The 27,206-nt window shown below is 37.8% G+C and overlaps 1 protein-coding gene across 3 annotated transcripts in view; it reads left to right on the top strand.

The window, feature by feature from the left end:
• Positions 1 to 22,094, top strand: part of PRDM5 (PR/SET domain 5) — a 207,191-nt gene extending 185,097 nt beyond the window's left edge. The window contains exons 14-15 of one of the 3 annotated variants that reach the window (XM_065877615.1): positions 7,875 to 7,979; positions 21,782 to 22,094. In XM_065877615.1, the coding sequence (XP_065733687.1) occupies positions 7,875 to 7,979; positions 21,782 to 21,946 (270 nt within the window). In that variant the 3' untranslated portion in view covers positions 21,947 to 22,094. The remainder of the gene's footprint in view (positions 1 to 7,874; positions 7,980 to 21,781) is intronic. The other 2 variants (XM_065877614.1, XM_065877616.1) reach the window with 2 other exon arrangements.
• Positions 22,095 to 27,206: the final 5,112 nt, after the last annotated feature.

Raw genomic sequence — 27,206 nt, 5'->3', positions numbered from 1 at the left:
GTTTTGGATTTTCTTTTAAACTTAGAAGTAGGAAATGATCATCTAGTAAAAGGCTTTGTTTTTCTGAACTCTAATAGGGTAAATATTAATAGCTATAAAATAACCTTAATCTAGAAAACATAATCAAGTGAAATTAATTTGTTCCAAAAGATAACTTTTAATTGTAAACACTTGTGTGTGTGTGAGAGAGGGCGTGTCAGAGACACTTGTGTCTACATCTGTTTCCTCTTTAGTGAGTTTCTTCTCTCAAATTGTACTTGATACCCAGGTTGCTCACATGGAAATTATTTCATTAACAGCACAGACCCTCTTGGTCTCGTTACAGCTTTGAGCAAGACAAATAGAGAAAAGGTTTGTCCATCAAGTGAACAAACTTTCATTTAAGTTATAATAGCCAAGTGTTTCACTCACAGGTTGAACCCACTCATAAGCAAACCGTGTTTATGTATATTCAGAATACCACAGGCTCTGACAGTCTTTATTACCATACTCACTAGCCTGCCTGTGTTCTTTTAATTGCTTTACTAATTTTCCTTTCTTAACTGTATTGAGGCCAGGCTACCACTGCCGTGAAAGAACATTTATTAACCATCATTCCATGACTTCCTGACACCATTTACACTGACCTCTGACTACACGGGAAAATGCTCATTTGTGATATTTTCTTTTTCTATTTGATTGTGGCCTAGCACGAAAACACTCATTTTCTCAGTTTCCCATTTTCTCAGCTGCTACAGTAATGGTTGACTTTCTCCTGTTGGACATACTATAGACTTTGGCAGAGGTGAAATGGGTAACTTGTAACTAAAAGGGCTACATTATATTTTTATATTTTTAAAGGATTTTGGGCAATGTCCTTTAACCCTCATAGGGAATCTGTGGATCATGTATCCACAGCATGTGGATAATCTGCCCATGATCCATCCTTGTCTTTGGTAGTCTGTGTAATGGGGGACGTGCTTCTTTACCTCCTGGCAAGCAATTCTTAACTAAACTACGAGAAAGCCTCCAATAAATTTCTATTTCAGAGAATTTCAACATTTAGACCCCTCCAAGATTTATAAACAATGTGATTTTTTTCTATAGAGCCCTCTGAAATGATTTTGAAATTTAGTTATTCCGTTTATGTTGGCAAGAAATATAACATTTGAAGTTTCTGTTCCTTTAATAGATGGGCGCTAGCACAAAAATATGACTTTTTATTAGCTACATCACAAGGTGCAGGGCATAAGAGCTCTATAAATCCTACCTTCTGAATGAATTCTGCCAAACGCTGTTTGATTAAAGCTAGGCTGATTAGACCGCTGATGAATTCTGCCTTTGGTAGATTACACAGTTTAACTGACAAATAGATTGCCTCCATTCCGTAATGGCTCCCCAGTTACGATGACAAAGGACAAGCTATTTGTCAGTTAAACTGTATAATCATTCAGAAACAGAATTCATCAAGAACCTAATCATTTTGTCTCTAGTTAAATCCAGCTAATGAGTTAAAATGTGTAATGTATACTATGCATTCCATTCTGAAACAGTTACAGACAATTTCCATGATACTTCATTGAATCAGATTTTGTGCCCAGTTTAAAGATTTCATAACGGAGGGAAAGATAGCGGAAGAGAAGTAATGAAGTTAGGATGCGATTCATGTTAAGATGACGACATTGTTGTGCTCTTTGTGGAGGAGGGGTGTTGAGGCTTTGGAAGTCCAGCAGTATCCAGACATGTTTGCAGTCCAGCCACAGCGGCCTGCAGGCTGTTTTCCAGTGTGTCCTTGGGAAGGTAGTAGATAGCTCAGCCACAGTAAGAAGGCTATATGGCTTCCGGAGCTTTCTCTGTCACGTGGTCCCTTGCTGTGTCAGTCACTAATTACCTAACCACCGTCATCTTCAGTGAACCTTAATGCAAGGATAGGCAGTGAAGATCAGAACTGAAGCTCTCGTGAACCCTTGCGCACAAGCATGGATTCTTCTGGATTGCTAAGTTATGACTGAGTATACTCAGGAATGTTCTAGAGGCAGCAAAGATTTTTTCACAATTTTCAGAGAAAGGAACAGGAACAGGTGCAAGTGTCTTTGTAATAATATGCTCTGTACCACTCAGCTTACTCTCTGTGCCCAACTGTGTTTACCATGTGAAGGGTGCTATTTCTTTAACATGGCTGATTAGGAGTAATGGAAGAAATTAGTAAGGAAGGGGGATGAGAGTTTCTGTTCTGAGAAAGAAAATGCATGTATTTCCTCCTATTTCAGTTCATTTGATATTCTTAAACTTGAGATGAGTGACCCGTGACCTCCTGGCTCTTCCTCTGGCATAAAAGCTTTTTCTGGTGCAGGAATTCTCTAATACTTGATTTGGCAACATTGACTATAAATTGGAATCCCTTCCAGGGTGGGCATTAAAGGTCCTCCCAAGGAGCACTACAAAGCAGTCTGACCAATATGTGTCACGAATTATACCCTTCCTTTCAGGATCTTCAGGAAAAGTATGGACTCTTTGAATAAGAACTAGAGATGAAGGAGACAGACAGGCCTTTGAGGGATAAACATAGTTTCTTCTTTGCTATGGCCTAAGCACTCGGAGAACCCTTCTTTCTAGACTGACAGGGAAATGTGATTTGGGGGTCCTTTGTGAGCTTATCTGAGAGCAAAAACCCCAGGGAATTCCTGGCTACAAATGGTTCTCGGTAAAGAAGAGAGTCCAGGCAAATACAGAGCTACTTAATCAAACGGGTCCCTCTTCCAACGGTGATTCTCAAACTTTCTGAAGTGGAGGGACCTTTCTGACATTATAAATTTCACCCCCCACTTTCCTGCCAACATACACATAGAAACACATGATGGCTGTTGCACTTTTAGTGTCTTATAGGAGAAAATAATTAAGTGAAAGTGATATAATTCAGTGGCATTCATAAATGAATATATTGAGTTAATCACCAATAGGATCATTTGAAAATATCACTATGTGGGTGAGTGTATGTGTGTGTATAAGACATTATTTATTCAATCCAAGCCAATGCATAACATATTTGAGACTTCAAACCTCTAGTGATAACTGCAAAGCCCCTGTAATCCACCAGAATCTCCATATACTGGCTGGGAACCTCTCAGTATCCATAGGGCCACCTCTAGGATGCTTACCTAGACAGTATCTGCTATGAGGAAATTTAGGAATGAGTGAGAGGGATGGTCTTAATCAGTGATGCTCAGAACTTGCTTTTCACTGCCTTCTCTTCCCTGAAACTTCTCTTAGGATGTCATTCAGCTAGTTGGTCCTGTCTTAGGTTGTCCTCTGCCAGACATTTACCTGTCATTGGCAGCTGCCACAGTCATATGCCTCTCACTTCTTTACAAGATCTCGTTTTACAGATAAATTGCAGGGAGAAAAGCTTTCCTTTTTTTTTCCTTTTCATATACATTGTATTGATATGTTTTATATGCTTTAAAAAATTAAGTTACATGAAACATTTGGATATAATAAAAGCTAATAAACAGTCACAGGAATTCCCAGAAAATTCCTGATCTAAATACTTAGAACTACATTTTCCTTTTAAAGATTTTCTTTTAACTAGGCAGTATTTGAAGAAATAATAAATGCTAAGAATAATGCAACATGTGAAAAGAGATTGTGTTTATTCAGACTAGAGGGAAAGGCCATAAACATCGTATTTCGTAGACTGCCAGTAAAACACAATTACTTTTTTCCTGTTGATTGTGAACAGTCAAATTAAAATACATTTTTCGTGTCCTGAAAATTATACATACGGTTACTTCCATTTCTGGCAATATGGTAGACTCCATTTCCTGCAAAAGATACCCCGTACAATGCTATCAAATGCTGGATAAAATAAAGCAAACAGCAAATATCTGAATGTGTAAAAAAAAAAAAGTAAAAGTGATCTTCAGGACCCAACAAACAAAACTGAAACCCAACTCCAGAGTGGTGAGGTCAAGTTGAGGATGCAGCACCTTGCAGGGTGTTTACAGTTTCGGTAAACTCAAGACTTGGTTTTTAATGGTGATGGAAAAGGAGACAAGCTCTGGGTTCAGGTTAAAGGGCAAGATGGAACCACATCCCCCCCATAATTCTGGGACCCCAGAAAGACTATGCTCAAAATGAAATCAGAGGCTAGAAATAATCTACTTTTGGCAAACAGAAATGCTCGGGATGTTTAACTGTCTTGAAGTAATTGCTGGCTAGAGAAAGAGTTCTCCTTAGAGTTTGTAACCACAGTCCTTCCCTCAAGTGTGTTTGGAGTTCAGCCTTAAAATGCTTGCCTGACCAGAAAACCCTCGGGCAAGAAGTAAACCTAAAATGATCTCTGATTGATAGCATCCTGGAGTGCCTGGCGGAAGCAAACACAAATGCTGTCTGGAGGGACTTACCCTCAACCTGGGGGTCACAGGAGTTTAACAGATAAAGACCACCAAACATGAGCTCATGATTTCAAATTCCAGAAAGACCCAAGGAAACAAGAGCCATGAGCACGAGACAGGAGAAACCACAAATAGCAGAACTAGACTTCCACAAAGCAAATAAGATAACGATTTATCAGATGAAGAAAGTTGTATAAATGCCTAGAATATTTTTAAATAGGCATAAGCAGCACGAATAGAAAGTAAGATTGTATCAAAAATTTAAGCATAATTGAAAAGAACCAAATACAAAGTTCTAGAAATTAAAACTACAGTATAGGAAATTAAAAACTTAAAGTGATCCTATTAGGTAGCAAGTTATTCGTACCTGAATTGAATTGATCAACTGATCCTAAAGAAATTACATAGAGTGTGATACAAAGAGATGGAAATGGCAAAGGCAGGTTAAGAGACATGAAAAATAGAAAGATCTAATTGGGGTTGTAGGCTTTCATTCAATGACAAATGAGAAGCAAAGCCACTTTCAATCAAAATCAGCATTTACTGTCAACAGATCCTTGGAAATTCAAATATGTCAGAAAGCATGAAAAGTAAAGAAATTGTTAAAGTGTGTCGGGCTAAACCACACTGATTGTATAAAATAATAATGATTCCATACCGGGCATTAAAAATCAAGATACAAATGAAATACTGCTACACATAACATGTAAGACAGAGCATTCTACAGGGCATGTTAATTAATACGAGGTAAAATAAATAACTTTAATTGTGTTAAATGCACATGGTAAAAAAATTTTAAGGATAACCAGTAAAAGGTTAGAAATAGAGTTTGTAAGTTCTGTAATAATGCAGGGGGGAAAGGAAATCCAAAACATGAAAGAAAATACAGGGGAAAAAACCTTAGAAAACAAGCAAGATAAAAGCAGTACACAAAATAAAATGTTAGAAATTTATGTACACAAAATTAAATGTTAGAAATTTATTTAAATATATTATTAATAATGATAAATATGATACTATTGTATTTTATTATAATAGCAATTAAATTCTATTATAACAATATAATTTTTAAATGATAATAAATATTAAAAAGCAAAGTTCACTATCTTAAGAAAAGTGCCATTGGTTTGGGTTAAAAAAATTGAGTCGTATGCTGTTTACAACAGACGCTTATCATACCTAAGGATATATAGACTGTTTGAAAGTAAAAAGATGAATATACCAGGCAAATCCTAATTTTACTTTTTGCCTCTTTTTTTAAAAACTGAGATATAGTTGACATATGACATTGTATAAGTTTAAGGCATGCAACCTGTTGATTTGATACATTTGTATATTATGGTATGATTACATCATAGTGTTAGCTAACACCTTCATCATGTCATGTAATTATCATTTCTTTTTTTGCAGTGAGAACATTTAGGATCTAGGCTTTTAGCAACTTGTAGCAACGGCATACTGCAGTGCAGTTGACTGTATTCACAACGCTGTGCATTAGATCTCCAGAACTTACTCATCTTCCAGCTGCAAATTTGTACCCTTTGACCAACGTCTCAACAAGTCTCCCAAACTCCAGCAGATATTAATTTTAAAAAGCTTTTATAGCTATATTAATACCAAATTAATTTTAAGGTAAAAAGGATGATTACAGAAGAAGAAGGTCATTTCAAAATGATAAAAGGTCCTATTTTCCAGGAGTAGAATCGTTTTAAACTTACATATACTCACCGTGTACCTAATGAGAGTTTCAAAATTTGTAAACTACAGTGATAAAATTATAAGGATATACTGGATATTGGAGTGTAAAATGGTTTATTCACTTTGTAGAGCTACTTGGCCATTCCTAGAAAAGTTGAAGGTGCAGTTCCACTTCTAGATATACATACCGTAGGGAATTATGCTCATCTGTGTTCAAGTATACATTTACAAGAATATTCAGAACAACATTATTTGTAAGAGTGAAAACTTGGGAAAAACTTAACTATCCATCACTGGAGAATGTAGCCATTGGATGTAATACTATACGCACTAAGAATGAATGAACCGGCGCTCATGTTCACAAGAATGTTCCATTTCTTAAGCTAGCGGATGGGTACACATATGTGTGTTTGATTGTTTACATACCGTTTTGTAGGTCTGAAAATTTTCATAATGTCTTTTAAATACCAAGGAGAAAATATAAATAGAACTTGTCTACGTTAACATGAAATATAAAACATATATACACACTACCTCAATTCAAAAAGTGTCTATAACAGTATTGAAGCTATATTTGAAAAAACACTGCAATTTTACTTTAAACAAATCTGTTTATCAGTGCACTATTTAGTAATTAGTGGCCTGCTGTTTTGATGAAACAATGTTAATTAATTTATTTTGCAATTTATTCCAAGCTAAAAAGACGGTGATGTAAGTTCCTGGTATCAAAGATGGCTAAGGAATGTGGATAATTTTTTCCTTTGCCTATGGATATATTTCTTTTCCTTAAGAGTCTATGACCAGCTGTAAAACAATGCCTCATTTTAGAAAGTAATTTAGATTTTATAAAAGAACATCTCCTACCTAGGAAAAAAGATTGGACCATAGAAGTGCTAACACATATATATGGAATCTAAAAAAAAAAAAAAAAAACTTCTGAAGAGCCTAGGGTCAGGACAGGAATAAAGACGCAGAGGTAGAGAATGGACTTGAGGACACGGGGAGGGGGAAGGGGAAGCTGGGACGAAGTGAGCGAGTGGCATGGACATATATACACTACCAAATGTAAAATAGATAGCTAGTGGGAAGCAGCCACATAGCACAGGGAGATCAGCTCGGTGCTTTGTGACCACCTAGAGGGGTGGCATAGGGAGGGTGGGAGGGAGACACAAGAGGGAGGAGGTATAGGGATATATGTATATGTATAGCTGATTCACCCTGTTATACAGCAGAAACTCACACACCATTGTAGAGCAGTTATACTCCAATAAAGATGTTAAAAAAAAAAAAAAAAGGAAATGAAAATACTTAAAGCACAGTTGAGCTCTAACTTCTTAAATTTACCCCCAAAATCTGTTGAACATTTGGTTCTGAGCTTTCATTCCCAGGAATCCCTTTGAGACAGTGAACAGTTTGCACCATCTAAACCAGGGGTCCCAAACTGTCTTGCTCCACGAAACCTATGTGGCAGGCTCTCCGAAACCGAAAGAAAACATAAGTTCAGTTCAGTAAGTAGTTAGATCACAGCAATCATGCAGAATCTCCCTTTGCACAGATAGGACTGCATCGAAGGAAATGTTGTACAATGTAGTGTTGGAACTGTGAACCACCTGGTAGTTTTAAGACTGCCCAAGAGATTTTGAGTACTCCTGTTTTCCCCTGAAAATTTAAAATAATTCATGACACCACTATGAATGTGCTGCCAGCACCTTGCAGAACTAGATAAAACACCCTCCCACGTACACCTTCAAAAGGAGGGCTCTGCATTCACTCAAATTCATGGTCTCTTTTCACTGACTGCAGGAGAAACCATACAAGTGCTCAGACTGCAGCAAGGCCTTCAGCCAGAAGCGAGGCCTGGATGAGCACAAGAGGACGCACACCGGAGAAAAGCCTTTTCAGTGTGATGTGAGTTTGGCTTCCCTTTTCTTTCCCTAGTGTCCTCCAGTAACCTCCGGTAACAGGAGATATGTATGTATGTGTGGGTGTATCCATGCATCTATTTGTGCATGTATGAGAGAGAGAGAGAGAGAGAGAGAGAGAGTGTGTGTGTGTGTGTGTGTGTGTGTGTGTGTGTGTGTGTGTGTGCTTTACAGTGCTGATCTGTGTCTATTAATGTCTTGGGCTCTTTATACCTTTTGATTGCATAATCCATGTAACCACGTTGTAGCAATGTTTTTTATCCTAGTTTACTGGCAGCAAATGAACTCTGATTTTCTTTAAGACATGCCTGTACCCTGTTTTAATGCAATTTAGTTGTTCTTCCAAGGTATAAATACATGATGATTCAAGACAGCTTTCATGTGTCTGTCCAAGTCTTTGACAGGTTAATGATAGTTAAACCAGAGATTTAACTGGTTATAGATATTATTTATTTTGTTAAAGCCAAACAATTTCTAAAATATGCATAAACTCCTTTGTTTAAAAAACGCCACTGCCAATTGTTTAGATTTTCTGCTTATGACATTTGAAGTGAAATGAAATTATCGACATAGTTCACATTATTAATGAAAGGACAGAAATACTACCATTGTCAGTAAAATTAATTGGATCATTGATTAATCTAGAGAAAAATGATTCATCGATGAACAGCATCACCGTTCTGTGTAAGATTGACAGTTGACAGAAAATTGACACAGGTGTTAGGGAAAGCACTTACTTCTTGTTCTTATTTCTAACACAAAAATAGCACACACACAAAAAAGTATTAATGTAGCTCAATGTAAGAAGAAACATTAAAGTTGTAACCTGTGAAATTGCACAGTACATAGTTCTCTTTAAATGTTGAGGGAAACTTGAGTACTCAGTCCCCTTGGCATATCCCAAAGGATAAAGGATGGAGTAAGCAGTCCATATGAAAGGAAACTCACAAACATAAGATGTTTTCCTTGTCTTTCCATGAAACTTTGGTGGTAAGGTTAAGGCAACAACGTACTCCCAGTGGGCCTACTCATAAAAATACCTTTATCAACAGTGAACTTCTTTAAGGAGAGAACTACTTGTAGAGAAAGAAATGTACACATGGAGAGCTCTATCCTGGACTGGAGGTACAGCCAGTTTCATAATTTAATGGATTGAATGTTCAATCCGTTGGTGCTTTTATTGGAAGCATTTTCATAAAAGCAAAACTTTTTTTGGATTATTTAATTGCACAACTACACAAATAAGTGATGGGAAATAGAAATTAAATATTAACTGTGTATGGGCATCTTCCTTCTATCATGCTCTACCTGACTTTTATTTATGCTGAATATTTTTGTGGACTGCTTCCTTACACAGACTGGACCATGATGTTATTTTTTTAAAATTATGTCACAAGCATGATTTTTTCTATCTACTTCTATCCCATTTACTTCTGTCAGATGTTCAAATCTTTCTGAGCCTTATCTGCAGTCCGGACTGGTCCGTTGAGGAGAGATCCAAGTTTAATGCCTCCAAAACTTCCCTGAAATGCAGCCTGGTCAGGGAACTGGCTGTCTGTTCCAAAATCTTACTCTCTTAACCTACCCATTCCAGATAGAAGTCCTCCTTTCTCACCCCACTTCCAGTCTATCTCCTTCCTAAATGGTTCTCAAATCCATTACTTACTCTCAGTTTCCATTCCCACTAGCAATGTGTAGCCTGGACCCTCACCTTACTATTTCTTATTACATCCTATCTTATTACATTTCTTATTATATCCTATAGATGTAATAATCCCCCACCAAGGTGATTTTTTAAAAATCGAAATGAAATTCACATAACATAAAATTAACCATCTTAAAGTGAACAATTCAGTGGCATTTAGTACATTGACGGTGATGTGCAGCCATCACCTCTGATTCCAAAACATTTTTGTCACCCCCAAATAAAGTTCCATACCCGTTAAACAGTTCCCCCTCACTCTCCCCAGACCCTGGCAGGCACCAGTCTGCTTTCATTTCTATAGGTTTACCTATTCTGGATATTTAATATAAATGAATCATACAATATGTGACCTTTCGTGACTGGCTTCTTTCACTTAGCACAATGTTTTCAAGGATAATCTACATTGCAGCTTGTATCAGTACACCATTACTTTTTATGGCTGAATGATACTCCATTTTATGTATACAGCACAGTTTATCTGTTCATCAGCTGATGAACATGTGGGTTGTTTCTACCTCGTGGCTGTTGTGAACAGTGCTGAGACAAACGTGTGTATACAAGTTTTAAGTACCAGTTTTCAGTTCTTTTGGGTATATACCTAGGAGTGGAATTGCTATGCCCATATAGTGATTCTATGTTTGACTTTTTTTTTTTTTTTTTTTTTTTTTGCGGTATGCGGGCCTCTCACTGTTGTGGCCTCTCCAGTGCTGGAGCACAGGCTCCAGACGCACAGGCTCAGCGGCCATGGCTCACGGGCCCAGCCGCTCCGCGGAATGTGGGATCTTCCCGGATCAGGGCACGAACCCGTATCCTCTGCATTGACAGGTGGACTCTCAACGACTGCGCCACCAGGGAAGCCCTATGTTTGACTTTTTGAGGAACTGCCATACTGCTTTTCACAGTAGCTGTACCATTTTATATTCCCACCAGGAATGCACAAGGATTCCAATTTCTCCTCATCCTTGTAAACACTTATTATTTTCTGTTTTTTAAAATTATAGTCATCTTAATGGATGTGAAGTGGTATATCATTGTCATTTTGATTTACATTTCCCACAGGATTAGTGATGTTGAACATCTCTCCATGTACTTGTTTGTCAGCCATTTGTGTATCAGCTTTGGAGAAATGTCTATTCAAGTCCTTTGCCCATTTTAAAATTGTGTTGATTGTCTCTGTTGTTGAGTGTGAGATACTGGATACTAGACCCTTATCAGATATGATTGCAAATATTTTCTTTCATTCTATATGTTCTCTTTTTGCTTTCTTGATAATGTCCTTTGATGCACAAAACTTTTCAGTCTTGATGAAGTTTAATTTACCCATTTTCTCCTTCTCTTCATGCATTTGGTGTCATATCTAAGAATCTATTGCCAAATTCGAGGTCATAAAGATTTACCCTTATATTTTTTTCTAAGAGCTTTATAGTTTTAGCTCTTACATTTAGGCCTTTGATCCTTTATTGTGTTGAGGAGGTTCTCTTCTAGTTCTCTGAATATTTTTATCAAGACAGGGTTTTGAATCTTGTCAAATGCTTTTCTGAATCACTTGAAATTATCATTTTTTTCCTTTTGTCCTGTTAATGTGGTGTGGTACATTGTTTGATTTCTTTTTATGTTGAACTACCATTACAGTCCTGGGATACAGCCACTTGTTCATGGCTTATAATCCTCTTAACATGATCTTGCATTCAGCTTGTTAGAGGTTTTTTTTTTTGCGGTACGCAGGCCTCTCACTGTTGTGGCCTCTCCCGTTGCAAAGCAACAGGCTCCGGATGCGCAAGCTCAGCAGCCATGGCCCACAGGCCATGGGATCCGGGGCATGTGGGATCCTCCCAGACCGGGACATGAACCCGTATCCCCTGCATCGGCAAGCGGACTCTCGATCACTGAGCCACCAGGGAACCCCCTGTTAGAGTTTTTTGTTTTGTTTTGTCTTGTTTTTTTTTGTTTGTTCATTTGAAGATTTCTTCCTATATATTCATAGGGGTATTAGTCTGTAGTTTTCTTTCATTGTAATATCTTTGTCTGGCTTCGGTATCAAGGCCGTGCTGACGTCACAGAATTAGGAGGTGTTCCCTCCTTTTCTATTTTTGGGAAGAGTTTGAGAGGATTGGTGTTAATTCTTCTTTAAATGTTTGTTAGAATTCATCAATGAAACCATTGAGTTCTGGACTTTTCTTTGTTGGGAGGTTTTTTGATTCAATTTCTGTATTTGTTCTAGGTCTTCTGAATTGTTCTGTTTCTTCTTGAGTCTGTTTTGGTAATTTGTGTATTTCTAGGAATTTGTCCGTGACAACTAGGTTGTCTAATTTGTGGGCATACAGTTCATAGTGTTCCCGTATAACCGTTTTTACTTCTTTGGGTTTGGTAGTGATATCACAACGTGACATTTTTAATGTAAACTCAGTCGTGCTTCTCTGTGATGGCTTCTCACAACCTATAAGGTAAAATCTGCCTTCCTACCTGACTGAAAGATTATTATGGTCTTTCTCGATTCTTACTATCTTATGTCTTAATAATCTTATCTGTCAGTATTCTGCAGTTTCTTTGCACTAGCACTTAGAGTTTCCTGAAGCAGTGATACTGTTTCCTATCTGTCTCTTGTTCCAGGTACCTTGCATACACTGTTCCCTCTGCCTAGAAAGTCTTTTTCTGCTCCCGTTCCCACTGTCTACCATACATATATGACATTTGAGTGGCATTTGAGCAAAATTGTAAAGAAGAAACTGATACGTATCCATTTCAGTTCTTTACAGTTTTGCTCAAATGCCACCTCACTCATCAACACTACTCTAACACCTTAGGCCCAGTCGTTCCACGCTATGCAGCGCCCCCAGCATGCCATACCTATTCAACTTTAAATATCTTTAGCTACTACACATATGGTAGATGACTTCCAAATCTTTCTTCCCCTGCCTAGATTTCTCTTTGAACTCTAGACAGATACTGTGAGGTGCCTCTGAGACATCTCCCCTGTATTCCAGACTGAAATCATGATCTCCCAGCCTTCTCAAGCTCTCAACATGTTTCCTTTAACTACCCATCTCTCTGAGAACTCCACTGTCTCCAAATAGCCCAAGCCAAAGGTCTGAGCCTCATGCCAGACACCTCTCTTTCCCTGAGCCATGACCAATAGCATCATCTAGTTGAGCTTCTGTAGTTAGAAAGACACAGTGATCCATGGTTTGTATATAGTCTCTGATTTCACTACAGTCCAGAAATATATAGGTGCTATTTCCACTTATAGGAAGCAATTGAGGCTCCCTGGGGTTGAATGACTTGCCTATCATTCACTGCTTAAAACTGGCCAAATCTGGATTCCAAGGATCAAACCCATGCAGCTTCCTTTCAGCCCCAGTAATTCCTGACCCTCTTTGCTTGTCTGTATTTCTCAAACCTATCACCTTGTCTAAGTTTCCATTGCCACCTTCACTTCTCTCTTTCTGTCACCCCCTACATCCAGTGCAGTAGCAAATCTGATTGGCTTTGTATGTAAGTTGAGAATGTGAACACTTCTTACACCTCCACAACTAACAACCTAGTCTCCTGGAACAACACAAGCACTTTTTAATTGATCTCCCTCCTTCTAGCTTTGCTCTTTACAATCTGTCCTCAACTGGCCACCCACAGTGATCTTTCTAAAACCCGAGTCAGATTTTACATATGTGTGTGTAGAGTACATATGTATTACATTACTCTCATTGGCTCAAACCCTCAAAGACCGTACATCTCATTTAGAGTGAAAACCAGAGCTGTACCAGAGTCTGGAAGTGGCCACGTGACCTGCACCCCCCGCCCTTGTGCCCCAGCCTCTCTGGCTTCACCGCCCCCTCTGCCTCACTCCAGCCACATGGCTTCCTTGCTGTTCTTTCAGACGCACTGAGCTCACTACTGTGAATAGGTCTTTGTATTTGCCGTTTCCCCAGCCTGGAACGCCCTTCTCGGGTATCTTTATGATCTGTTCTTGTGCTTCTGTCAGTTCTTGGCTCAAATTTCTTTCTCTCTCACTTCCATTACTTTCTTAACCCTCACCCCATAGTCACCTTCTCCTTCACTGTACTTACATCCACCTGAAATATTACGTATTTGTTTAATTATTTATCATTTATTATAAGCTCCATGACAACAGAGTTTTTCGTTGTTTATTGCTGTATTCCCAGCCCTAGAACAATGCCTGGCGTATGAGAAGCAGTCAAAGAATATTTTAAAGGAATGAACAAATGAATCAATGACCACTGTCTTAGTTTATGTCCAAATCATTTCTGGCTTGGTGTGGAACATTGTTTTGGCCTCCCTGATTCCAGTTGTGTACTCTCTAGCTTGCTAACTAAATTATACTTCAGTTTCAGTCTCTTCTTCAAGTCCCACCGCTTGCAGAATATACATCCTTCCAGTTTCTTATGCTTATCAGGGTCTCTAGGATTTGGTTCCAGCCTTCTAACTTCCTTTTCAAGTTGTTCCCCTAACAGTGTCTCATCTTCAGCCTTAGTGAACAGTTTTCGTTCCCCACCTGAGCCTTGCTGTTCACTCCTCTGTACCTTTGTACATCTCCTTCCTTCTCCCTTGAACGTCACTCCCCAACTTAGGACGTGATAACCCCTGTGCATCCAGGAAGAGTCATCGCCCCCTCCCGTGTGCCTCTCTTGGCATTATGTTCATGGCATTGCAAGTATTTCTCCTAACGCTGTGGACTCCACTGAGGCAGGGCAGAGCGCTCTTTGTCACTGTTCTCCTTACTGAAGTGGTAGACACATTATATGTGATAAATATTTGTTAACTGAAGATGTCTGTATACAATTCTAACATTATCTCCAAGGACTTTCTATTAAACATGCTGTTTCCCTTTATCTTAAGACAAAATCAGTTTACCTCTAGCCTAGAGAAGGAATAAAATATTTTCCCATTTTTGGGGAATGTGAATTAATACTAAGTTGGAGTAGGCTGAAGGGTTGTATAAGAATCACATGTGGAAAGAAAGAAAAGGAAGCATCTCTGTTGCACTGTTGGAACTCCTTGCCCTTCCCTATTTTTAAAATGACTATAAAAGACCTTACATTTGGCTGATTTATACAGAGCATCAGTTTGAAGTCTCTTAATGACTGCATTTAAGTTCATGAGAACACAGCTCTTAATGTCTAGGTAGTCAGTTTCACAACCGCGACATCAGCTACTCTCGGCTGACATTTAATCCTCTGCCCTGGCCCTCGTTCAGCAGTCTGTTGGATTGTTCCAATCCCGTGTCCTATTGGAGCTTCTCGAACTCCTTAATTCTGAGCCATCATCAATGACTTCGGCATCCTGCCCAACTTCCTTTCCATTTCTCCAGCCTGCCACTGCCGTAATTTTCCCATGGTGACTATGTAAATGGACTTGAGCTTCGTATCCCTCACAACACACTGGTGAGCTGAACTGTCTGAGAACCTCCTTTATTTTTTCAAAGAGATGTTTATTTCTTTAAAATGGTGTCAGCCAGGCAAATGGAAGAAAGTATAGTGGGCTCACATATCTCTGTTTGAAGTGAGAGACTTTTTTAATAGTTGGCCCTTGAGGGCTGGTATAGACTCTGAACCCAGACTGTCTGGGTTTAAATGCTGGAAACCACTTCCTCATTCTGTGACCTTGGGTAACCTGCTTGAGACAGAAGTGTGTGTGTCAGTTTCCTTCTGTGAAATGGGGATAATACCTAAAAGGGTGGTTTGTGAAGATTGAACAAGCTAATGGTTCGAAATTGCCAAGGGTCATTCCCGGCACACGGTGAAAGCTGATGTCAGCCCTTAAACCTAGTCCCTGTGCCAGAAATAAATAACTGTAATAAAACAGTGAACAAGACGCCATGTCCCCTGCCCTCATAGAACTCACATTCTTGTGGAGTACAGACTTAAACAAATAAACCTGAATAGATGTCTCATTGCATTTTGTGAAGAAGATTGGGAAGGGAAAAAATGGGGTGGGCTGTGAAAGAGTAGTTAGGGAAGAATTCTCTGAGAAAGTGGCTCTGAGTAGCCTAGAAGGTGGAGAGTAGCCATGGGGGAGAGAGCATTCTAGGCTCAGGGAACAGAATAAATCAAGGCCTGTAAGTGGAAAAGAGCATGCAGTGTTAGGGAAGTAAAAAGGCAGGGGGAGCTGGAGCGCGGGGAGAGAGGAAGAGGGCGGTGCAAGGTGAAGTGGGAGAGCAAACTGGTAGCCTTTCAGCCACATTAAGAAATTCATTTCGAATCTGATTTCAACAGGAAGCCACTGAAGAGTGGTATCTATTGTTCTTTTGACGTGAGGTTTAGAGAAGGAGCCAGGGAAATAGAAAACAGGGAATCAGTTTTAATTCTGTCTTACGTACGATCACAAATGTTCATTTATACTTATAAAAACAATTCAGAGTTTCTTTTACTTGAAAATAATTTCTAAAGACACCTTCTTTGGTTTCTTCAGAATTATTCCACAGCCTTTGGGTTACTTACATTGCTCACAGGGATTGCATCTATCAATCACCTATCTATCTTTCCCTTTCTTTCTTTCTTTAGTGCAACAAATATTAATGGAATGACTACTCTTGCCTTCCTGTTCCTTAGGACTAGTAAGGAGAGACATTAAAAAGCACACAAATAATTAATTACACTCGAGGTAAGTGTTATAAAGGAAAAGTAAAGGCTACTATGAGAGCATGTAACAGAAGACTTCTGTCAGAAAGATCATACAGGCCTCCCTGAGGAATGCATAGGAGGCAGCTAGAAAAAGAGAAGTGAGAAAGTACTGAGGCAGGAAGGCTGTGGTGTCTTCAACAGCCTACACTAAAGCTGATTAGTTGGGCTAGAGTTTAGGAGTTTCCCTTAAAGTAAGTAAGGATCCAGTAAGGATCCATGGAACAGTTTTATGTAGTAAAATGACATTTATACTTTTAAAAATCCCTCCACCTGCTGCGTGGAGCATGGACAGAAGGGGATACGGATGGATGCTGAGAGATTCAGATAGTATTTATCACCTGGGTCCTTTTGACAGTGTAAAATTGTCCATACATTACAGGGAATTTGCATCTCCTCTCCTATATAAAATGCATGGAGCAACCCCCATTCTTCAGGACAGTTACACACCTCCCCTAGTTCCAAACATTTCCTGAGGGGAGGGGAAACGGTACCACCTCTTTGAGAACCACTGCCACTGGCTATTGCAATAATCTAGGCTTTGGTTTCCGGAGTGAGGAGCTGCATATCCCAGGAGGCCTAGGAGACATCCACTGGGAAACGGGAAGGAAAGATTACAGTTGTGATCCCTGCTTATTGTGTATTTTAAAACTAAGAACAAAATTAAACTTTATTAATCATTGAATAGCGGGGCTTGACTTTGGTGCCCTCTGTTACTTTGGTGCCCTTGTTAACAGCTGGTTTCTTGTGATGTACAGTACTAAACGTGATCTGAGGGAAGGGTGGCAATTCCATGGTGATGCAGGTTGTCACTTGTTTGTTTTCCGTGCTTGCAAGGATTGCGATTTATGTGTTCCCAGTTAAGTGGAGATATGGATTCTGTTATCTGTTTTTAAACAAAATAATCTTGTACAAAAGAGTCCTTTACAGAAACTACAGATTGAAAATAATATTAATAATACAGACACAAGGCAACAAAAAGAAAACAACAGAGTTAATATTACTAGTCAGCAGCAAATTTAGATTAAACAAATGACACCATCATATCTGGAAAAAAGTAAACCAAAACACTGAAATTATCCAGAAGACATCTGAAATATGTTTTTGTCTACATTTTTCTTAAAAATGACTTTGACCCTAAATATCATATCTTAGATGTTGCCTAATGAAAATATGAAGTCATAATCATTAATACAAAAACGTTTATTTCATCTTTTTTTCAAATTCTCTTAAAAGTTTGTCTCTAATAATATAATTTATAAATACCTTAGTACACTTGGTATATTTTATTTAAAAATACAGATAATAGGTGCGTGCGGAAACGTTTTCTTAGTGCTGGAGAATCACTGGTCTAGGCAGGTAATGGTTTTCACTCGGGTTGTGGCAGCACAGATGGCGACAATTAAATGTTTTCTAGAAATGTGTGCGGGGAAGAAGTGGTAATTGACTAAATGAGGTGGGGATGAGGGAGACATTGGATCAAGGCTGACTGCCAGATTTCCAGCACGTGTCAAATGGATGGCACACTTTTGTTTTGAGAATTAGCTTTGGGAGACAAAGAGTCTTTTTTTAAATTGAAGTATAGTTGATATACAATGTTATATAAGTTACGGGTGTACAATACAGTGACTCACAATTTTTAAAGCTTATATTCCATTTAGTTAGTCCATGGAACTACATTCCATGTAGTTATTATAAAATATTTGCGATATTTCCTGTGTTGTATAGTATATCTTTGTCGCTTTTTTTTTTTTTTTTTTTTTTTTTTTTATTTTTGCGGTACGCGGGCCTCTCACTGTTGTGGCCTCTCCCGTTGCGGAGCACAGGCTCTGGACGCACAGGCTCAGCGGCCATGGCTCACGGGCCCAGCCGCTCCACGACATGTGGGAACTTCCCGGACCGGGGCACAAACCCGCGTCCCCCGCATCGGCAAGCGGACTCTCAGCCACTGTGCCACCAGGGAAGCCCTGTGGCTTAATTTACACCCTATAATTTGTACCTCTTAATCCCTTACCACTATATTGCCCCTCTCTCCTTCCCTCTCCCCACTGGTAACCAGTAGTTTGTTCTCTGTGAGTCTGCTTCTCTTTCGTCATATTCAGTAGTTTGTTGTATTTTTTCAATTCCAGTTCAACTTTAGACTTACTGAGTTTGCAGCACCAGTGAGCTATCCAGCAGGCATTTAGATCCTCCACTGTGCAGATCAGGAGAGAGGGCTTGGATCAGAGATAAGATATTGGCGAGTATGTCCATATAAACAGTAACAAAGAGCATGACTATGATTAAGGTCACCGGGGGAGAAAACACCTAATGAATGAAGAAGTGGGCTAAGGAACAGGTACTGAGATCCAGACTTCAAGGTTAGGGTGGAGGAGGAGGCTGTACCGGAAAATGGGGGGGGGGGGGGCGGGCGGGGAAAGGCCAGAAAAATAGAAGGAAAACAAGGAGAACAGGTCCTAATGGAAACTAAATGAAAGGCAGGAGGGAAGTGGCCAGGTATGTCAAATGATACTGAAACTTCATGTTAAATGAGGATTCAGGAGTCCCCATTCCATTTAGCCATGTGGAGGGGGTTGGTGACCTATCAAAGCTGTTTAGGGAGTTACAGCACTTGACGTATCAGTGTGATGGCAGTGGGCTTGAGGCACGCATGGAAGATGAGGATGTAGAACCTTCACTCAGCCAGCGGTATTTTTTGCATTCCAAAGTAACATTTGGAAGTTTGTTTCCTTTTTTGTTCTAGAAAAATTAGGAAATACAGAAGGGAATAAAGACAGAAATGAAATGATTCCAAATTTCTCAACTGATGTCAACTAATATTAACATTAATCTCTTGATATTTTCCTCCAATACTTATTTATACAGATACAGTTACCATCTTTATTTCAGAATTGTAAATTGTGCATTAATTTTATTCTGTTTTCTGCCCTTTACATTTTCCCTTGCCTTTTTTTACATATTTTTTGAAGTATGATCTTTTTTTAACAGCTGAGAAGTATCTCTTCTCGTTATATCAAAATGAATATACTCATTAACTTTGGGCAAATAAGTTATTTGTAATACTCCACTTTTATAAATAATTCTGGGATGAACATCTTATATATACATCTTTGACTAGGAGCTATCATACTGGTAGTACTCCTGGCTCTTTTAAGGCTTGTGAAAATACTAATACTAATAATCTCTGTCCGTCCAAGGTGCTTTTGAGGAAGGGCTACTCAGTATGGTTGCACCGTCATCAGCACCATTTTCTTAGGCACATTCCAAGCCCCCGTGTAAACTTATGTTTGGGTGTGTGTGTTGTTTTAAGTACATTTCTTGAAAAGAGCATGTGTTTGCATTTTCCATTTTACCCTAATTTCAGAGCCTTTAAGGGTACTCAGTATTTTATATCACTTATCATAACTCATGTATTATATAGTCTGTCATTGTATTTTATGGTCTTTCGTGTTCCTGGGTCTTTCCTTTTTATCCCGATTTTTACTGCATGACATGAACTTACCTGGCTTTGTTTTTCAGTGACTTTAAAGGTATATAGTCTGTTTTAAATTGTGATTGTAAAACTTATGTTTACAAAGGTATTTCATAAGAAGAACGTCCTTTCCTCAGACTGATTGGAAGCATTATGTTTGTCATGGAAAATTATTCTGTTTGCTTTCAAATCATTTGTATATTGCAGGGAGCTGCTACTCTTTATAGTAGCTGTGTTCTCTCTCGGACCCCACATGTGGTAGCTGTTGTAGTCTCTTCTTTCCAACCTGCTGATGATTCTTTTTGCCAGAGAAGATGAAAGAGAAAAACTAGGCACTAACATTTATTGAGTGTCTTCAGTACAACATCCATTTGCATAGATTACCTCATTTAATCTTAGTATTAATTCTGTGAGATAATGATCATTGTGATCATTTTATAGGTGAGGGAACTGAAGTTAAAAGGCATAGTTTGTTCATTTAAACTTCCTTAGGAAGTGATAGGATCAGGTTGAAACTTGGTTAGTTAATTCAACAAATACTTATTTAGTGCTACTCTATAGGCACCGTCTTATCCCTTAGGATATATGAGTGAATAAAATATATGAAGATTCTCTGCCTTTATGGATCTGAGGTCAGGGTGCCAGAGTAGTTGGGTCTTTAGTGAGGGCCTTCTTCCTGGTTATGCCTCACATGGCCTTCCTTGGTGTGTGCATGCAGAGAGAGAGAGAGAGGGAGAATCTGTGTCTCTTCCCGTTTTTATAAGGGCATTAATCCCATCACTCCATCCTCATGAGCTCATCTAACCCTAATTATCTCACAGTGGCTGCACCTCAAACACCATCACATTAAGGATTAGGGCTTTAACTCATGAATTTTGAGGGGACACAAACATTCAGTCCGTAGCAAACTCTTAAAACTTATTTTATGTCACACTATGCTACTAAGGTGTAATTCAAAATACATTATTATTGGATTACTCCCTCTCTTCACCAAACTGGGGGCTTGCCCTTCTGTGTTTCTTGTTGCTGAGCATGTAAAATCCCGCTTCTCTCATAAAGAGAGAGTGAATCTTTTATTTGTTTTTGTATTTTCACATGCTTCACCTCATTCAGAACTTCAGCTTTCTTTCCAGTATTTTTACAAGGCTTTACCTCTCCCATTATATTCACTATGTTTTTCAGGGAATTTTCACATTATTTAAGTATTTTATTTTATCGTGCATGTGCTTTTGAAGAATTGCATGTAAATGGAATTTTTGTGAATAACAGCAAACTTTGAATGAAAATTTGGTATTATAAAAGAATTCCATTTCATTTTTATTTTTGAATAACTATGCCTCACATCTTCTGGGTTAATTTAATATTTTAAATTATTGGGCTGTTTAATGTCTGTTGAGTCAGGTGGCAATGTCGCAGAGCTTACATGAAGAAAATGTGAAGTATTTTTAATTGGAAATAAAGAACTGGAATAGTGGATAACGAACTTCTGCTTAGGACGCTTAAAGCAGTGTTAACCTTTTACTTCACACATGGGTCCAGATTGAAGGGATCACTGGTGAGACATGTCTTGTGCTATTTATGCCATATACTAAAAAGATGCCCTCTAGATCAAGGCATTTTGTTTAAGAGGTTTAACGTGAAATTGTTAATACATTGAAATATGGGGAGAAAGATACTGTTTCCAGGGAGTTGTGTCTTTAGAGATGTTTAAAAATATAGTAGCCGGGGGAAGGGAGAGTGGTTGGGATGCAGAGGACACACATTAAATGCAAACAACTCTTGGAACTATAATTAATTTTCTTTACCTTTTACCTTGGATGTTAAGTTCCATTTATTTCCAGAGCACTTTTGTTCTTAAGCCTGTCAGTATATACTTGATAATAGGAATTTGCATATTGTATTTTGTGTAAGTGATAACTTGGTGTATCTTCAGATTTTTCAGTATAATGTGATTGGTATCTTTGGGTCTTTTCTAGGTTTGTGACTTGGCTTTTAGCCTGAAGAAAATGCTGATCCGACACAAGATGACTCATAATCCTAATCGTCCACTGGCAGAATGCCAGTTTTGCCATAAGAAGTTTACAAGGAATGACTACCTCAAAGTGCACATGGACAATATCCATGGAGAGGCTGACAGCTAATGGTAGCTGTAAAGGAATTAAGCCATTCAGAAGGGCTCCTAATACGAACCCCCGATTTCTCTCCGCTGATTAGCATAGCAGAAGTAGCGAAAAGTAATTCACTGGTCTCAGAGTTCTTATTTGCCTACCTTTAGAGTCTGTAGATACATACGCAAAAAAAAAAAAAATCCTACTTCTGTCAAGAAGTGGTACAAATGGAAAAAAATAACTTTGTAGCCTTCCAAAATACTACTTGTGTTATGTCTTATAAAAATGGAAAAAGGAGCCATGGCTCTTCTTGGCCATCTCTCTATAGTGAAGTTTATTAACATACTCCGTATTAGGCATTTTTTATTGTTATCCTTGTGTGTGTGCGTGTCTGTGTGTGTGTGCATTTGTGATGCTGGTTATTGCAACTGGTTATTACTAGTTTAGCCAGAAAGAGATTAAGATTTCCAAGATATTTCACTGCAGATAGAGGATAAGGGGCAAGAGTTTGCAAAGTCTCAAGCATGATAACAGGATAAAACTTGCTAAAACAGGCCAAAAGTTGATCTTAGTTAATAAATAGCTCCTTATAACAGATCAGTTTAAAATAAAGAGGTATTTAAGAACTGAAACATTGATTGAAATGTTGCGCATTTTAGACAATTCTCAGGAAACATTATTTCCTCTCATCAGTCATAGGCTGACATTCATGGTCTAGATAAGATCAACACAAAAAATGACCATAACACTTAAATATTTATCAGGCTGATCCTCCTGAATTTATACTAGCGAGCTTTAGAAATTAACAATATATAAATATATATAACGAAAAATGGAAACAAAATAGGTTCTCATTATCTGTTGACTGACAGGGTAACAGGACAGTAGGTGTATTACAATATTAGTCATGATACACCTGGACCTTTACCCTCTCATTTCATCAAAGTGCACAGAACATATTAGTGCAGACATAACAGAGTCCTCAGAGCATTAACGTTCTGTTTCACAAAAGACATTTTTCAGAATCTTGGCAGTAGATGATTCTGAAACACTTCTGAATTACTCTCAATCCTGTATAATTAGGAATCCAGAATAAAAAACATAAACCTGGCAATTGTTACGATTGAAATTATCACTGATGCTTAAGGGGAATTGAAGCAAGAAGCATAATTTCTTCCTTTAGGTTATATTTCAATTAAATACTTGAGAGCAACATACAATGAATAGCTTGTTTTGGGAGAAGAGAGGATAAAATGTAATAGTGTTGTCAAAGCAGTGTAGAAGAATCCAAAAACCAGAAAAAAATTAAAATGAAGCCCAATTCATGAACTTTCCTATTTGGAGACCATTCAGAAGAGAGAGGAAGTATAATTTTAAGGAAGGTTTTTAGTTTTACTGATTTCTGGAGAAAGGTTACCTGAAGACAGTTCTTTGAAGTCAGGAATCTTGTTTTAGAATTATATTTATGCTCAGTTGCAGTTTTAAAAAGAAACATAAAGATTCGTTATAGATGTTTTAAACTCTGTGAAAATACTAAATTTGAGACTCGCCAGAGACAATTTTTAAAAATATAAATGCCCAAATGATAATTTAGAAGATATCTAATAAGTATGGCTATATGTAGCATCTGTTCTGAAATTATAGACTGTATTTTATACAAATAGATTTTGGTCTTGTTTCTTCTCACTGTGTCATTTGTTTCAGTAGTATATTTTTAGATCTAAAGTGTTTTCAATTTAACATGACAGTGTGCTTAATATCATTTGAATATAAAAGGACAGCTGTAAAATTTAGTAGTGTGTATTATTTAAACACGATCTACTCATTGCTTTGGATGCCGCCTTCTCTGTATGGGATGCTTCATAGCCCGATTATGTGATGAATGTGAACTTGAAAGGAAGCCAAATACCAATTTTGTATAACCTCAGTGACTCACAATTTACAGGGCTGCTGAGGAAATTACCCTCAAAACCATGTCATGTCCATGCTGCGGAGTGAGCCGATGATGAGGTGCTGGACCTGATCAGGCTGAAGGTTTGTAGTCAAGCGAAACTTTAGAAAATGGTGTGGAGAGACCTACTGGTACATCATCCTTTCTTTTGAAAGCACTGAAACCAAAACAGGTCCTTAAAAGACTCTTTGCGTGCTGTCACCTTTTATCCAAAAGATGATTGATTATTTATAAGCATTTCAGATATATTAGTATTTGTATCCTGGAACTTTTAAATCACTTAGCAATAATAAAAAGATAAAAAGTGATTTGGTTTAATTGAGAAATTAAGAGCATGAATAAGACAATCATAGAGGGAAAGACTTAGAGGCAAGCTGGAGTGCAGGTACTCACTTGGAAGTGTCTTTCGCTTTTCTGCTGTAGAAGGTTATGGCTCCTGTACTATCCTGGGAAAAGGCCAAACTCTTACCCTGAAGTCAGGCCTAAATAATTTTGAAAGGTATTCAATAATACAGGTAGGTTCAGATATGCTTTTATATCTTTGTATATTAACATTCAAGATATTTGTATATGTAGAATTTCTTTTTGCTTTACAATCACTGGCTTCTATTATTTTTTTTTTCCATTCCCTTTTTTTTTTTTTTGGTCGGGGGAGGTAGTTGTTGGCTATACCGAACACTTTGTTGATTAATCATGATTAACAGTTGCAGCATAAACGTATTCATTGGTGATTCATTCTTGGGTTTACACAGGATAGTTAAAATGCTACTTCTAAGAAACATTTTCTATATCCATTGTGTGTGTGTGTGTGTGTGTGTGTGTGTGTGTGTGTGTGTATGCAGAGGATCACTTTTATGAAATGCTTATATGCAAATACATTACTTTGTTCAAAACTCTTCTGACCTATTTGGCAGCCAACTCATTGGATAAGTGTGAATATGGATCACAGAAGGTCTTATGACCTTAGGTTTTGCATTCAATTTTATGTGCTCCTGCCTCTCCCAAAGCTGAAAGGGAGGGAGGAAAAGAGGATAGGTACTGGAAATATTCATTTTTTCCTTCACAAATCTAAATGTTGCTTGTGAAAACTCATCTTGGGGTTGCGAATATATGGAGATGGGTAGGTAGGAGGAAATGTGTCTATTTAAAACCCTAAGATTTTATCATTAATAATGAGGTTTATTTGCATGTACATATATAAATGCAGTATTTGTGAATATAGCAGAACTTCAATAGCATTTTTATTTTGTCTATAAGCTATATAATCACTACCACAGTTGGTGTTAGCATTGTATTTTACTGCAGGACTGTAACTAGCAGAGTTCTATCGTAAAATCCAAGTGAACATTTTAAAGTTGTTTTTGATGAAGAAAACATAATTTCCATTACTCCCAGACCTCCTGTTTTATAGTTTATCTCTAAGCATTTCTAGATCTGGAAAGTATCTCTACAGTTAAGCCGAGTTGATTTCAGGGCCACAAGAGAGAACACTGTCTTTAATTCTCATCTCATTCTTGGTCACACGTAAACACCGTGTGAAAAGCAACATTACTACTAATAAAAGAAACTTGACTTATAATATTATTTCTGATATTCACAAATATAATTTAAGGATGATTAAAGTTATGGCTAATGTTTTAGGTGTTCCTTTTTTTAAAAGTGGTGTTTCATCATTTTGGTGTTGTCTCAATCTTGTGAGGTTTCCCTGATACAAAAAAAATCATCATCATCATGGTGATTCTCCAAGTAGCAGATTTAGAAAGGATACATTCGTTTAACTTTGATCTGTCAGAATTCATTTAACTAGCTGAGGCACTAGTTCTTTGGAATTTTCATAGCCTTAACTATCTTGGGCTCAAAACTGTGTTATCACTGCTGGTTGTTAATTTGTTGTATGACAGAATAAAAAACTAACTCTGGAGCCTTCAGTCTGGGCCATGTCAGAATATTCTAGATTTCCTAGGCCCAGGGACTAGTACAGAATGCAAAGGGGATCTTATCCCAGAATGGTGCTGCTGTTGCAGTGTCAAAGTTTACTTTCTACGTTTTTTAAAAACAATGCTTAACACAATACTGTAAAACAGCATATATAAAAATGTTTATATTTGTTACAAAATAGGCTTCCTAAATACTTGGTATATTTAACTTCCTAACCCTGCAAACATTTTGGCACTTAGAGTAAGTTTTTATGCCACCTTGGCATATTCCATAGCAAAAGGAAGCTAAGATTTTAGGTAATATTGACCATTCTTGTGCTGAAAATTGAGAAGGGACATGGGACCACTGAAACTTGATGATCTAAATTAATGTAAAGGAGTTTATATAGAATATCACTGTTTCTGACAAGAAACACTGTAGACTTACTAGGAATTAATTACGTAGTAAGCACACACACATAACACGCATTTGCCTCTGCAAAATAATATAAAAATGAATTCCAGCTTGTCGTGGACACCTCATTTTAAAATTTTGTCTTCTTGGAGAACATCAAATAATGCTCTATTCCTTAAAGTTAATTTCATGTGACATCTTTTACATAATGTTTTGACTGGCATACCTTTTCCCCCCCATTCTTCTACTACAGACTATTCTTAGAGTATATGTACATTTTGGATGTGTTTCTAATAAAGGACTTACGGTAAGATTTCACATTTTTATCCTCTGAAATTGCTGTGTGCTTTTCATTCTGTGATGATGAATCTGTCCTGCCTTTTCTAGTCTCATCTAGCCTTCATATGGCACACTGGGCTTGTATTGGAGTCTGTACTTAGGGAGAAGTTTTTTCTTTACACCTAACATATGAAATTCATCGTCACCAATGTGTAAATCTGATAAAAGCCTGACATTGTAGACATAATTCAAGAGCCTCCTTTGTATGGTTCTTGCTGACCCATGGTAGCTGCTGATGCACAACTTGCAACAAAAGAGATTCCTGAAAAAGTATTCCTGGGGCTTTGATACCATGGACGCAAGTATAACTGCTGAAATCTGAATGGATACACCACCATTACTGGGATTTAGTTGTTGAAACAATACGTCCTTTGTTCATTTTTTAATATTTGATAAAGCAACCCGTCAAAAGGGAAGTACGTTGACCTCCAACTCGATATTTGTTTTTCCTTTCTAAAGTAAGTATTAGCACCTGGAGAGCTGAAACTGTCTTTGATGAACAAAAGGAAGTCTGAAACTAATTTTTATGAAATTGAAGCAAACCGTACAGTTTCCTATGCTAAGTAGGAACATAAAAGCATGGGGAACAAAATCACACTTAATTGATTCTAAAACTTTTATTTAAATTGGCAAATTGATGAGTCTTTTATTGAATATTACATATAGTAATTA

Source organism: Phocoena phocoena, chromosome 5 (genome assembly GCF_963924675.1).
Source record: "Phocoena phocoena chromosome 5, mPhoPho1.1, whole genome shotgun sequence".
NCBI lineage: Eukaryota > Metazoa > Chordata > Mammalia > Artiodactyla > Phocoenidae > Phocoena > Phocoena phocoena.
Note: the sequence above shows the minus strand (reverse complement) of the source record. Positions and strands in the feature narration are given on the sequence as shown.